Source organism: Sinohyriopsis cumingii, chromosome 3 (assembly GCF_028554795.1).
Source record: "Sinohyriopsis cumingii isolate HCF-2022 chromosome 3, ASM2855479v2, whole genome shotgun sequence".
NCBI lineage: Eukaryota > Metazoa > Mollusca > Bivalvia > Unionida > Unionidae > Sinohyriopsis > Sinohyriopsis cumingii.
Genome location: NC_142963.1, coordinates 43,660,636 through 43,676,656, shown reverse-complemented (window position 1 = coordinate 43,676,656; position 16,021 = coordinate 43,660,636). Strand labels below are relative to the sequence as shown.

Genomic DNA, 16,021 nt, shown 5'->3' with positions numbered 1-16,021 from the left:
TTTCACAGAGCCTGCTGTGTGGTGCGACCAAGTGCCCAGTGGTATAACTGGGTGGGCAGACTGGGCTCATTAGCCTTGGCAGGCAGCCAGTTTAAGAGAAAGAAAACTCCTACTCCAATCCTGGGCAGATGGAGCTCCTTAGCCTTGTCAAGCAGTTCATCTAAGAGAAGGAAACTCTGATTCCAAACCCATCAAGTCCCAGCCATTGGATGATGGCTCCGCTGCCTTGTGGATATCTTCAGGAGAAGGAATGGTTATGGGAGTGGAGCCCCTAAGGCAGCTGGGTGTCAACTATGACTTCCTTCCAGCAGCTCCTGCTTCCAAACTGGTGCCAAATGTCATGCTCAGCAATCCTTTGGACCCCACCAGCAAGGACAAGAGAGCAATCCTGATGTCTGGGCAGACCAGGATCTCCATACTCCATGCCCAGGCTTGTGCCCTGGAGATGTCACTCCAGTCTTGCTACTGAGTGAGAAAACAACATGGAAGCTGGCAGTTTATGGGTTATAAGTCACACCCGATTGACATAGGGAAGGGGTGCCATGGGTCAGCTTCAATGGTGGGCAGGATCATTGTGTCCCACTGGCTGACTAGTGCCTGCCTCAACCTGGTCAGCCCTCAGCCAGTAAGGTGTTGACCTGCCAATGTCTGCCTGCTCCAGTGGGTGTCTGGAACTCAGTGTGTTGCTAAGTATGACAAGCAGATGGAAATTCCATACCAGATGAAAGAAACAAGAAACCAACAAAGAAGACTCTAAGCTCTTCAATTTGCAAGCTGGAATGTGTGCACCATGTGCTCAGGCATCTCTGATGACCTCCAGGAGGTGAACAACACCAGAAAGATGGCCATCATTGATAGAGAGCTCACCAGACTAAATATCAGCATAGCTATTATCCAGGAAATGAGGCTTGCTTCTAGTGACTACCTCGGAGAGGAGAACTACACCTTCTTCTGGAAGGGTAACAAATGTGATATGCCCCACCAGCACAGAGTGGGCTTTGCCATCAAAAACAACCTCCTGGCCTAGGTTGAGCCTCCCACAGGGGGCACTGAGCATCTCTTGTCTGCCTCACCACTGCTGCAGGTCCTGTCAACATCCTCAGTGTCTACGCCTTCACCTTTATGTCTTCAGAAGACACAAAGGATCAGTTCTATGGGCAGCTGGACAAAAAGATCAAAGGATGCCCCAAAGACGAACCACTATTCCTCCTCGGGTGACTTTAATGCTAGAGTAGGTGCAGACCATGAGTTATAGTCTAACTGCCTAGGACATCATGGCACTGAAAAGACCAATGAAAATGGTCAGAGACTGCTGGAGATGTGCACCTACCATGACCTGTGCATCACAAACACCTTCTTCAAGTGTAAGTCACAACACAAAGTGTCATGGAAACACACCAGGTCTCATCATTGGCACCAGCTCGACTAGGTCATCAGCATCCTCTCAACCAGAACCTACCACAGTTCAGACTGTGACTATAACCATGCCCTCATGAGCAGTAGGGTGCACCTACAGCCACACATTACACTGGTCAAAACCAGAAGGATGCCCTTGCATCAGCACTGCTCAGATGTCAGTCCCCCTAAAGGTGGAGGAGTACTTGTCTGCCTTGGACCAGGCTCTCCAGGACCTGCCAGAATATGATGCCAGAGCCAAGTGGAACGCCACGCCATGAAGGGTGCCGTCTACAGCACAGCCATGTCCACATTTAGCAATAAGGAATGGCCCAGCCAGAATTGGTTCAATGCACACCTTTTAAGGATGGAATCAATGATCAAGAACAAATGGAAAGCCTTCATAGCATACTGAAAATGCCCTCAGAAGTGCCAGAAGCAACACCTAACACACTGCTAGACAGTGCGTGAATGAGTACTGGCAGCAACTGTGTGAAGGAATCCAGTGCAGTGCCAAGTCTGGAAACATCCAAGGTATGTACAGTGGAATCAAGAAGGCTCTAGGCCCTACAGTGAAAGGGGTCACTACCTTGAAATCTCTGACGGAAGAGATCACTGATCATAAGCAACAGATGGCCAGATGGGTAGAACACTACTCACAGCTATACTTAGCAGCATAAAAAAACTGCCCACCATGGAGGAGCTTGATAAAGTGCCCACCTTAGAGGAGCTCAGCAAAGCAATCAACTCCCTTCCAAATGACAAAACATCAGGTAGTGACAGCATCCTGCCCGAAGCTATCAAATGTGGGAAACCAACAGTGCTTCAGCCTGTGCATGATTTACTTTGCCTCTGCTTTGAGGAAGGAGCAGTTCCCCAGGACACGCGCAATGCCACCAATGTAAGATTGGTTGCCCCCCAAAACTCTGCAGCATGATAATCTCTTTCCATGCCAACAGGAAGGGAAAAGCCCTGTATGATGGATCCTCCTCAGACTCCTTCCCAATCAACTGTGGTGTGAAGCAGGGCTGCGTGCTGATGCCGACCCTTTTTGGGATCATCTCCCTGCTCCTGTCCTACATCTTCAACTCAACCACAGATCATGTATATCTGCACACCAGGTCCGATGGGATGCTGTTTAACCTTGCACAACTGTGCTTGAAGACCAAAGTGACGTCGGTGCTCATCAGGGAGATGCTTTTTGCAGATGATGTCACTCTTGTGACCCACACCATGGTGCCCTCCAGAGACTGGGAGACTGTTTTGCTGATGCCTGCAATCAATTTCGGCTCACCATCAGCTTGGAAAAGACAAACGTCAGTGTGCAAGATACCACCATTGCCACTTCCATCAAAATCAATGGTGTCACCCTGGAAGCAGTCAACAACTTTACTTACCTGGGGTCAACCATCAGCAACACTCTCTCACTTGATATGGAGCTGGACAGAAGGCTTGGAAAGCAAACACCATCATGGCATGACTAACAAAGAAGGTATGGGAAAACAATGCAATGACAGCGCACACCAAATTCCAAGTCTACCAGCACTGCATTATCAGCACCCTTCTATATGGAAGTGAGAACTGGAGTACCTACATGAGGCAAGAGCACTGGCTCAACTCCTTCCATATACGGTGCCTAAAACGCATCTGGAAAATCAGCTGGCAAGACCACATCCCACACAGCAAGATCCTGCAGCATGCAAGTACCCTCAGCATGTACTCCCTGCTGAGCAAATGCCACCTTCAATGGCCGGGACATGTTCGACGCATGGAGGGTAGGAGGCTGCCAAAGGACATCCTATATGGACAGCTAGCTACTGGCACCAGAAGAATCGGCCACCCCTCACTGTGTTTCAAGGATGTGTGCAATGGGACATGAAGGTGCACGACATTTCACTTGATGGCTGGGAAGTGCTGGCCAAGGACTGAGGCATCTGGAGACTGATGGCAAGCAAGGGCATAACAGATGCTTATCTGAGGAGAGGCCAGCTGGCAGCAGAGAAGCATGAGAGAAAGTAGAGCATGGCAGCAACCCCAGCACTTCAGACTTCCCAGTATGTCTGCGCCAACTGCAATAAGGACTGTCACTTGCACATATGCCTGCATAGCCATAGCAGACAATGCCAAAACCCCATAGACAGATGACACTCCAAGGGTGCTATTCACATGGTCTCTTGAGAATGAGTCAACAATGACGATGATGTATATGCATGTAGATACAGATACACACCTCCCCCTCAAGAACTTATGCACAACAGGATCCAAAAACATTGATTGTACTATAAGTGAGGGCTTGAGCTATTGAGTGACATTTGAAGAATGAAGGGGCTGCCATCCTAACTGGACATAGAGAAAACCATGTGTGTGTGTTAGTGTGTGTGTGTGCGTGTGTGTTGTCATAACAATGCTGTTTAATGGCAATAACTCATTCTATAATTGCATTGGGAATAATTGTCAATAAACAGCCTTTTCTAATGAAATTATTCACTTTTTAATATCAACTTCCTTTATTTTCAAGAAAACCAATCTCTACAGGTGTTCGCTCACTCAGAGCTCATGTCAGTGGGTTTATATAATAAAATCGATCATAATGCATTACAGTTGTGGTCCTAAAGAACAGGTAGTCATCACTCATAGGAGAGGTTTCTCAAGACAGATTTTACTGTTTGACTTTTTAGAAGAAAAGTATCTTATCATATATACCTGCTCTAGTTAGACATGAAGTTGACAAAGGGTCCTGACATGACCCCAGGGAAGCTGTTGAAAGTATCACTTGTCGCACACCATGGATTAGAGAGTACTCATTCCACTGCAAAATCGATCCAGGAATAAATACTATCTGTGGCTTGTTGATAAACTGTGGAATCTCAGTTACAAAGTCTAATGGACGGTTGTAAACATTGACCTGACTGATGTAACCACGGAAACCAGTTTTATCATAGCACTTCATGGTCTGTAGATTTCCATTGCAACCAAGTGTTATCCACATACTGAAAAGTAGATTAAATCATTTGCCTGTACATTGAAATTCTATAAAATTCATAAAATCATCTCACCTGCAATGATGTCACTACAGCCCTAGCAACACCAAACTAAACAACCCTGTAACCTTGACCTGAACTTTAATCCACCCCATTCTTCTGTTAATATGTGGCAAATATGATTAAACTGCATGTATGGAAAAAGAATACAAAGCAACTTATATACAAATCAATAACAAATGACGTTTCAAAAAAATGCAGAATGCTCCACCTATTCATTATGTATTTCTTTCTAAAAAACACTTTTTTCATTTTGAAAAATGTTCCAGTTGTTGAAATAAAATTCGTAAGTCTATTGAAGAAATATGAAAATCAGAGTATAATTTTAAGTTATAAAGACTTGAAACTGTAAACATTATGTTGTAAGTTCTCTCTATCTTCCCCTTCCATGTACAATTTATATAGTAAATTCTCTCCATCTGCCCCTCTCATGTATATGTTATATAGTAAATTCTCTCCATCTGCCCCTCTCATGTACATGTTATATAGTAAATTCTCTCCATCTGCCCCTCTCATGTAGATGTTATACAGTAAATGCTCTCAATCTGCCCCTCTCATGTATTTGTTATATAGTAAATTCTCTCTATCTGCCCCTCTCATGTATATGTTATATAGTAAATTCTCTCCATCTACCCCTCTCATGTACATGTTATATAGTAAATTCTCTCCATCTGCCCTTCTCATATACACATTATATAGTAAATTCTCTCCATCTGCCCTTCTCAGGTCTATATTATTCAGTAAATTCTCTCCATCTGCCCCTCTCATGTACATGTTATATAGTAAATTCTCTCCATCTGCCCCTCTCATGTACATGTTATTTAGTAAATTCTCTCCATCTGCCCCTCTCATGTGCATGTTATATAGTAAATTCTCTCCATCAGCCCTATTCAGTGGTACATGGTTGACAGTAAATTCTCTCTATCAGCCCTATTCATGTACATGGTTGACAGTAAATTCTCTCTATCAACCCTATTCATGTACATGGTTGACAGTAAATTGTCTCCATCAGCCCTATTCACATACATGGCTGACAGTAAATTCTCTCTCTCTCTCTGCCCTATAGTACAATTATTACATTGGTCTCCCTCTTATAAGGCCGTCCCTTCTGCACTGGGAAAGTGGTCTTATAAGAGGTGTGGCCTTTCCAGAGAGGGACTATATTTGAGAAAAGAATGTGTATGAAGTAAATAAGCTCAATGTAACTTCTAATTGACTTGGAGCCAGTAACGTGACTGAAAAATGATTGGGGGTGTTAATTGAAGGGTAGTACTGTAGTGAGTACCTGACTCACCAGCTAGTTCTTTCAAGTCTCAAGTCACAAAGGCTGCATTCAAAATAAGCACAAACAGACCAAAAACGGGGCAGATGGTAGGACTGAGGGACAGCTGAAAATGCATGCACTTGAGAAGAAACATTAATTTCTTTTTGCACATATGTGAGATATGTGATTCATAGCTGAGCACTATTGTATACACTAACAATTAAAAATCTTACATTTGGCCATCAGCTGCCAGCGACTGACATCACCCACATCTCTAACATCAAATGACGAGTGATGTCAGAAACATATTAGACGAGCCTTTGGAATTTTGTATCACCCTCAATTGTGCACATGAGGATGAAACAATGTTTTAACAAAGACTGCTTCTGGTTATTTAACCAATCAAAACATAGCACAACAGTAAGTCTTATACTAAATGAAAAATCTTCAAGAAAAGATGTTCACATACCGAGATCCTAAGTTAGATGCCTGCAGCCCAACAACCTGGGCCCCATGCTTGATGGTGTCAACAATGAGGCTGTACTCTTTCCTGACACTGTCATAGTTGATAACAAGATTATGCCAGTTTCCATCATTTAGTTTAAGATTATACTTGAAAGGTATAGACAGATTTGTTGTTATGTTTCCCCATAACAGCAGGCCAAGGTCATTCAGGCCCAAAACATGTACAGCTGACTCAGCAGTCTCCCTGATAAAAATAATGAAAATATTTTGAATCTCTCTATTAAATGTTTTTAAAAATTCAAATTTAAAAAAATGGCTATTAAAAATACAGGAATGTAGCTTGAAGTCAGATATGTCTTCATAACAGGTTTGCATGTTTATCCAAATATCAAATTTATTGTTAAGTCAAGTTCACTTGCCTGATGTGGTTTATACAACACAAAACAACATAACCTACATTCCACATGTGTTTCTAATCCAGCCTTGTGTTTCTCCAACCTTATTAAACATAGGAGTTGGGATAATTATTTATGCGGAAAATTTTAAATTGCATATTCAAGGACAGATATGATACTATCAGTCAGTTAGCTCTCAAGAAATGGCAGCCTTTGAACCTAATCCTGTCTTGAGATCCACCCAAGTATCTCAATGTCAAACTTGGAATGGTTGAATAGTTTCTGAGCTATCTTGCTTACATTAGACAGCATGGTGTGTGATGGAACAGACAGACATACGATGATTGGATGGATGGATAAACAGCACAAAACCAGTAAGAAGCCTCCATTCATCTACTGACAAATGGGGTGGGATTGGCAAAGATATTTCAGAATGAAGAAAACTATTTCAAATGTGATACAATCTAGAATCAAGAATGAGCAATTAACTACTTATTTGTGACTTAAAATATAAAGCACATTTTGTATTGTACTTTTGTTATGTATCTGGGTTCAAATATAACATTTTTGTACAGTGGATTACATTCAACATTTGGAAAGAGTGCCAGAGGAACAAAACTTCCCAAAATTTGGATGTTGTTGATTTGGAGTTTAATGTCATTTCTCAGTGCAAAAGATAGGCTACGCATGTGGAGGAAGAACCCAGGAAACCCTGTTAAAGAACCAGTTATGGACCACCGAACCCGTAAATACTCTATTATTTGTTCACCCATTTTTAGACTGGTTCACAGTTCTTCTGTATAATTAGTACCGTGTGTCCTTAAAGAACCAGTGTCTCATGGGAAGCAACTGACAAGCTTTATGACATACTCACATTGGCTAATCCCGAGACTAATGAATCCATGGAGAAAGGTGGCATGGAAATTATTGGTGAAAACCAGTGTTTTAGACCACATAGCCACCCTACCCTCCCAAGAAATGAATTTGAAAATATTACATATTATTGACTTCAAATATGCCTAAGAAAAATATGGAAAATTACACATGTAAAATAAATATTAGAGAGATCATAAACTTTATAAAAACTAGTGTATTTATTTTGCCAATTATCAGCATAGTGAAAACACAGATAAAGAAAAGTTAATAAAAAGTATCTCACCCTGACCAGAAAATAAAGAAATGCCCATCATCACCAGGGACAGCGTAACGAACCCATAAACTGACAGCCATCCCGGTGGTATTTCCAACTGGAATCGGGTAGGGAATGGTTGCCAGTCCATCTTTAGAAGGCATGTAGAAATACATGTCATAGTTGGTATCCAAGGCTGAAATGAAATTCAATCAATTAGTACCTATTACCTATGAATATACATTCATAAACAAGCCTAAGCAAAGTCAATGAAATCTGTAGAGTTGAATCAATCAGCTCTCCTTGACACCATTTTCAATTTTTAAAGTCTCCCTGATGCAAACACTCAAATCTTGAGAGAACTCATTCACCGTCAAGTCAGTGAGACAGCATGACCAACCGTAGCTACCATTTCTCATGCTCAGAATTTACAAGTCTTTTGTCTGCATCTACTTCACTAAGTCATCTGAATTTGATAATTTATAAAAACTAATTGCTGCCAACGTTATTATCAGAGCCTTCACATAAGTTATTGAAGCTTTCATAGTTGTGATTCTAATCATGAAAACTTCGTAAGTACTGAATGAAATCAGTGACCTCCGTTTTGGGGAGTGGGGATTATGAATCAGTTACTTTAAATAGCAGATATCGACCAGAGCATAAACAGTGACCACGTGATCCGATGTAATTGTCATTCGCAGAAATGAATGTAGCATTTAATAGGGGGTTTTCCCCGAAGGTGGCACTACAAAAACTGGCTTAAAATGGTTGATGTTTACAGCAGACGTCAAAAGGCGCTTCCATGCGACTGGAGTAGAGACGTCAAAAGGCACTTCCATGTGAATGGAGTAAAGGTGTCCAAAGGCGCTTGCATGAGGTAAAGGGTTAAAGTATCCCTGATGCAAACACTCATACCTCTCTGGCCTGCACTCATTGGATATGTGACGTTTATAAAACACGCACCTAAATCAGTGCTTTCTATTCAGATATAATATATGAAGTCTCAATATTTAAACTCCATTCCATTTTTGCCCATTTCTCAACAAAAACTTTTTAAATTTTTTAATACTTACTGAAAACTGTCTGACAGTAATGAAGTTTACTTAGCACAACCACCACAACATTTCAAATGAGGTCTTATCTTGTTAGGATATAAGAATTGGTAACAAGAAGAACAAGTCATCGAGATATGAGATATCACCTCCCCTGTCACCCACTCTCATCCACTGTCACTCACTCCCCTCCCATGTCAGCCACTCCCTTCCCCTGTCTCCCACTTAGGTAAAGGCTTTTACAAAATGTATCCAACAGACCTTTACTTTGACCTTATCTACTACTTATCCTATACATTGTTTCTAAGTGTGTGTGATTTGGATTTTTAATGCAGCTTTAACAATTTTTCAGTCATATCGCTACAATGTCTGCAGTGTGGCAGTTTATAGTGATGTCTAGCACTGGAACATCATGCTGCAGACATGTAGCATGATGTCCCACCCAGTCACAAGTTTTGGCTCCGAAATGAACATCTGAATGGTAAATGGATGAAAAACAAATGGACAAAAACATTAACATATTGAAACTAAAGAAAATTAGAAGTTGGATATGTGTACCAAATTTTACTCAGATATAATAAATGATTTCCAAATTTTGACCCAAAACAAAAGTGTGGAGGATAATGGATGGAATGATAGACCAGAGGACAGAAGTGGACAAAATGCTGAAACTAGTAAAACTGTAAAAAGCAAATGGCACTTATAAACCAGGAGTTTAATGTGTGGAAAAGATTCCAAGAGAATATGCTCTGGAAATGAAAGTATGAATGACAGACAGATGAATATACAGGCAAATGGATCCCAATGTTACAAGTACATGTATTGAAAATGGAGAACAGCAAAGAGTATTTCTACACCACTGGCCCAATAAATGGACCAACTTTTATTGAGAGGACTTAAATGGTTTTGAAATTCCCCCCATATGCACACACACCAATTTCTGGATAAGTGATGGATAGGTGAATGAACACAGACACTACAAATATTGAAACTGAACAGCATACATAGCACATCTGAACCACTAGTATAACACGTGTAACAAGTTTCACTGAGTTATCTTGAATGCATTCTGGTTCTGCTCCAGAAAAGAAAGCAGAATGATGGATGGATGAAAAAAAGAACTGATGAAAACAACTAAACAAAATGCTTAAGCTGAAGAATTTGGGACACTGACCAAATATGTAGGCCAAGTTTTAGAGATACATTGAATGGTTTCACACTTTGTCTCCAGAAATGAAAATGTTTCTTGACAAATTGACAAAGAGAGCTAAAAATAGCTATATCCCTCGTCCCATTCTACATTTTGGGAGTGGATAATAATGTGGATGTTAGCTGTAGAGATGCATAATAAAACATAACAAGTATAGATAATCTATTCAAGGAATTATTTTTCATCCATATGCATAAAATGTTCCACATCCACCAAGTTTACTAGGGAAAACAGTAATAGCAGAGACAAATTGCATGAATATGTGGTGTACCAATCCATACACCAGTTTGCAGTTTTGCACTAAACATGACCAGTTCCATCTCAATTATTTTAAAAGAAAACAAAACAACCACACTTAAATTGTTTACTTTCAGTGTAATAATGCTTTATTTTCAGACATCCACATTATTCTGATGGGCATGCAAAGCACAGAACAATAAACTGGTTTATTGAAAGTATTCCAGTTTGCTTTTTTACAACCATGTGAAATAAAGATAATTACTTCTATTGCACTGTTCTCCTGTCTTTCCCAAGGGACATCTACAGTAATACTGGCCAATGTCATCAATACAAGCGGCATTCAATGGACATGGGCTACTGGCACAGTCGTCAAAGTTCCTCTCACAGTTTGTACCAGTATATCCTAAAAGGGAATATCATACAATGGTTTAAATATCTATAATTGTCAAGAAACTCTTGCCATTAAAATGCCACCTTCTTATTCATATGTACAATGAAGTCATACAAATCAACTGTAAACCATTCAAACAAATATTTGTCTGCAATTCTTTAAACATATGTTTGCAACTTGGCGTTTTTGTAAGAAATATTTGAAAAACGGACACGATAAAAGTCTGGAAATCTATTAAGTAGAAAAGAAATCCAGACAAATTTTTTTGTGGCAAAATTCTGAAAAATACACAAGATCAAACTCAGATAATATTGTGAGAAATAACTGTACAAAATTTGTGACTTGGAAGTTTTATGTGAAACAGTAAATGAGTGATGATGGTTTCCAATTTTGCTAAAATAAAATCTGGCCTCTTTTTCTCCAGCTTAAATTGTGTTGTAAATTAATATAATCTATAAACAGAAATGAAATGTCAGAAGATTTTGTCATATCATAATGATACCTTTTTCTCATATTTATCTATTTAAACTGACTGCTTGTGATCTATCATTGCCATAGTATGTATTCTGCTAACATTCCAAAAAGTACCTTCCTTGCGCTTTTCTTCAAACAGTGTAAGACAAAATCCCAACTGTAAAGACAATGATTACATTGATATTGAAAAAACTGAGGTACATGTTGCACCTGGGTTTCGTAGGAAAGACATTTAAGACTCAAGTCAACTTCTGAATCTGCAGACTTTACTTTTAGGACTTTTGCTACTGTTTAGAAACTGTACAACTTACCTTTAGGACATGTACATCCATAACCAGTCTGTGTGGTGTAACAGGTTCCTCCATTCTGACAATAATTAGTCTTCCCACAAAGGTCTGTCAGCACATGGCAACCATCACCCATGAATCCTGAAGTGGATAGATTTGTTAAGATTTTACATGGTAAACCAATACATTAGGCAGAAGATTTTCTTTCCTAAATCTAACCCAAAGAAAGAATGTAGCTAACTTCTTAGACAGAATTTCACCATCATTTGAAAGTGGAATTTTATTAAAACATTTCTATTGATTTACCCCCACAGATATATTTAGAGGGTGGTTAGGAGTACGACATGAAACCATTGAATTGAATGTGAATAACATATTGAGCAGTATATTGCTAGGTTTCTCATTTCTGCATGATTCTGAAGTTTTCCACTTTTGGACTGACACACTACGACTGGGGCATTTTCCAGCATATGTTAACCAGTCGGGTTTCACATTTTGTAACACTGTATGTTAATGTGAGTCTTGAGTTCTCATTCAAAAAATGAAAAAGAATAATGCCACACCAACTCAGAGCCATTTTAGTTTTAAATCATTGTGACCAAAATGGGACAGAAGGGTGTGTACTCATCACATCAACATCTGAATGAATATGATCCTATATCCAAGAGTACACAAGAAACTTATGCAAGGTGAACTCTGAGTGACAGGAAACATCCATTCTAATTTGTAATAGGGATTGCTCCTGAAGTGAACATAGTCCTGTTAATCGCACATTATGCGGGTCCTGGCAAATGTTTAATAGTCTCTTGTTGTTGTTGTTGTTGTTCTAGGGTTTAACTCCATTTTTCAGCACAAGATAGGCTATACATGGCGGCCAGTATTAATGGTGGAGGAAGAAGCCAGGAAATTCCCGGAAAGAACCACCGACCCTCGAGAAGCTACTGGCAAGCTTTCTCCTATACCCACAGTGGCCAAATCCGAGACTCGAACCTATGCAGACAGAGGTGAGATGGCAGTGATCTATAATGGAGAGTGCTTTAGACCACTTGGCCACTCGGGGCCCCTAATAGTCTCTATGTAGGCTCGTGTATGAAAATGATAGACTGGAGATTATTAACAACTGGGTCTCAAAGACATATGAACCTTTGGTCAAGGTATGTTGTTCTAAACTAAATTTACTTTGCAAGAAACATTTTTTATCATTAGACTTACCAACACTTTGATCTTTGACCTTCAGACCCCAGAATAATATATTTCTGTATTACCCCAAGAGTGAAAGCATTCACAAACTTTGGTCATAGAAAATGAGAACAACAGTTATTCTGCAAAACCCATTCTCTTCTAGCCACAATAACACTTACCTTTGACCTTTTGACCTTTAAATCCGCAAGTCTTTCTTACCTTAAGTACAAGACCTTCATAACTCTCATGAAAGGTGCATGGTCTGGAACTAATGTTACTTTGCAAAAACCATTATTCTTCATACAGATCATGGTCTTGACTTTTTACCATGCGACCCAGGAATCAATAGCCATTTTTCTTCCCCAAGCAAGCCATCTACTTAGTGGTTCCAAACCCCCAGGTCATGACCCAAAAAGGGTCACAAGGACGTTCAGTATGGTGAGAGAGGGTTGCCAGGATTTTTTTGAAGGTGGCAAGACTCATCAAAATGTGGAAACAGGGTTGTGAAGCTCATACAAACTATTTTGTAGGGTTGTGACAACAAAAGGTTGGAAACCACTGCTGTAGATGTTGGAGAACTGGAGATATTGTGTGGAAACAAAATAGATAACAGAAAGACTGACAACATTATAACATAATATGATTCATCTTAAAGCAGGCATATAAAAACAAGATAACTATGAATTTGCTATTTCTGTGAGGTTATTACAGATTCTGCTTCCTCATTTTAGCATGTTGGATAACTTATGAACACACCTATGATGTGGGGGCAGGTGTGGAACCCACATTTAATTTAAAACATTACATCAAATAGGACCCTATGTACTGAATGTGAATAAAATTGCAATAAAACTATTGGTCAATTAAATCTTTTTCTATTTAAACCATGAAAACAGATGTTAGTGCCCAGAAATTTAATTCAACATTATGAAATTTGCAACTTTTAATAGTAAGTCACATATTTTCTTACATTTTCTTTTTTAAAATAAATCTCAGTACACTGTAAACAATAAATAAAGAAATATTGATCAGTTAAAATATTAATAATGCCTACTGATGTTAACATTATAAGAAATAAGTACCAATTAAATAAGTCTTGTTTTGTGAAATTCTTGTATCTTATTTTATTTTTAAATTTGGTTAAGTGTAATCATCAAAAATGCCTTTATATATTCAAAGAAAAGACAATGAATGGTCACAGCAAAGTCTACAAGTGTCTCTATGACAACCTACATGCCAACAATGCTTTTATCTCTGACATGTGGAAGTGTATTATCATGATAATTATATCATTTTGTATCAAAGCAAGTAAAGGGGCTACATGCAATAAAAAGAGTTAAAGGACATGTGAATTGTAGCATTCTGCTGTTTTCAAGTTAGCTCATTTCAGTTGACCACAGACTAAGTATTAGACTGTGACATCATTAAATATCTAACACCAATTAGTGTTTTACCCTACTCATTTGTAAATAGGATCAGGAATAACAAAAGAACCAAGCAACATGCGTCCTCTGCAGATAAAAAAGATTGTTTCAGATAGGATTCACTATAAAGAAGCAAGTTTAACAGTTTCTAGTGAATTTAAAATTCCCGAAGATGCCCAAGTAGGCTTGCTCATTAATGAGCAGAAATTTCACTATTGCATGCAATGAAATTAGAGCATGGGTATTTTAGTAATAGAATTTCACTGTATTGACTACACTATGTTTCTAATAAAACCATAGTACTTCAAAGGAACTGACACTCGAATGGGTCTAAAGAATTTCAAAGGAATTCAAGATAAAACCATTTCTTTCATTTAACTGTCAAATATGGAAACCATCTCTGATATTTTTCAGTAATCACAAAAGTTTCAAATTTGTTGCTGTGGGACATGTATTGGTTGTCATTTTGGCACCACTTTCATGGTGGACATTAGAAATCTTCTGATGAAAATGCCATGCTATAATGATCATCCATTCATGGGGAGTAGTGACAAGTTGTCATGGCAGCAGTACTGGATGTACAACTGGCACCATTTTCATTTAGGACCAACTATGTATCAAAAGTGGTCTATTGTTGAATAATTCATGTTGATATCTGGAAAGGAGTAGAGATAAAATGATTTAAAGATAAACTGGACATCATAAGTATTCTGGTGAAAATTCAACCTCAGTATGTGATGTGATTTAAAATTTTTAACATAGCTTTAACAATTTTTCAGTCATATCGCTATGATGTCTGATGTGGCAGTTTATAGTGATGTCTAGCACTTAGGGCTTCATGCCGCAGACATGTGTAGCATGATGTCCCACCCAGTCACATTATACTGACACCAGGCAGACCAGTCCTAACACTAACCTCCTTATGCTGCACACCAAGCGAGGCAGCTGTTAGTACCATTTTTGTAAGTCTTTGGTATGACTCGGCTGAGGATTGAACCCACGACCTCCCACATTCGAGGCGGATGCTCTAACCACTAGGCCACCGGAGCGGTCAACCTTAATATGACCTTCTCCTCAAACAGAGTTGTGATAAAAGATGGCATCAATTTTATTTATGACCAGCTAGAAAGTCTTCTGGTGTCTTCACTCAGAATATAATATTTTCATGATTTTAATCCATTTTAGTATTAAGTTTATGTTATTAGCTTATGTAAAATGCCATTGTTATATCCCTTGTGACACATTCTGGACTGACAACAAGTGGACAAAATCGTTCAGCTATAATGAACAATGATCAAACAAATGCTGCGTAACTACAGGAGTGTATTCCACATGCTAAATGATTATTCTTGGGATTTAAACTGAGCTTATATGGACATAAATATTGTGAAACTGGTATCTAAAATATACTATATATCTTTTAAATTTAAGGAGTATAGTATGTATTTTGAATAATTTTCATTTACTATTACTATTTTCTCTTTGACAAAAGCTTTTGCTTAACAGAGGCAATAAGATACATTAAGCAAAATGACATGCAGAAGGGGGCAAGATCTTTCTCATATCAGGGAACATGGCTGTCTGATTAAATATAGAAAAAACTCCTGTGATAAACACTTGTATCTTGACAATTTTTGTTAGCTTTCTATAATATAATTAATGAGTTAAGAACATTTATTAGTAATATCCACGAATTTGAGTAAAGATTACACAACAGAAGTTGATGTATCAATCACATCTTATTAAAAAACACAGGAATAAAAAAAATAGTAGTCCTCAGTTTGATCTATATCCCATTGTCAAACAACAAGTGTAACTAAACAATTCATTATGATATTTATTTATTTATTTATTGTTGCCAACTTTGAAGGACATGATTCCCATGCTTTTCTAAAGATAAATTTCCAGGTCATTTCAAGGGGTTTTACAGGATGAAATTAATTTTTTCAAGGTTCACATATGACCATTACTGAATGGAATTAAAATACATTTTAGATTAAAAAATAAGCATTTTTAAATCTAAAGATGTTTCTCTTTCAAGACTCTCTAAAACATCTAAGTCAGAAAAGATG

General features: G+C 38.6%; 1 protein-coding gene across 1 annotated transcript in view; it reads right to left on the bottom strand.

Moving 5' to 3' along the window:
* Positions 1-16,021, bottom strand: part of LOC149802771 (uncharacterized) — a 308,654-nt gene that overhangs the window by 124,825 nt on the left and 167,808 nt on the right. Inside the window, exons 48-52 of the mRNA XM_089953831.1 lie at positions 11,368-11,484; positions 10,454-10,594; positions 7,720-7,885; positions 6,170-6,409; positions 4,099-4,385 (exon numbers count right to left, since the gene is read on the bottom strand). Coding sequence (XP_089809957.1) covers positions 4,099-4,385; positions 6,170-6,409; positions 7,720-7,885; positions 10,454-10,594; positions 11,368-11,484 — 951 coding nt within the window. The remainder of the gene's footprint in view (positions 1-4,098; positions 4,386-6,169; positions 6,410-7,719; positions 7,886-10,453; positions 10,595-11,367; positions 11,485-16,021) is intronic.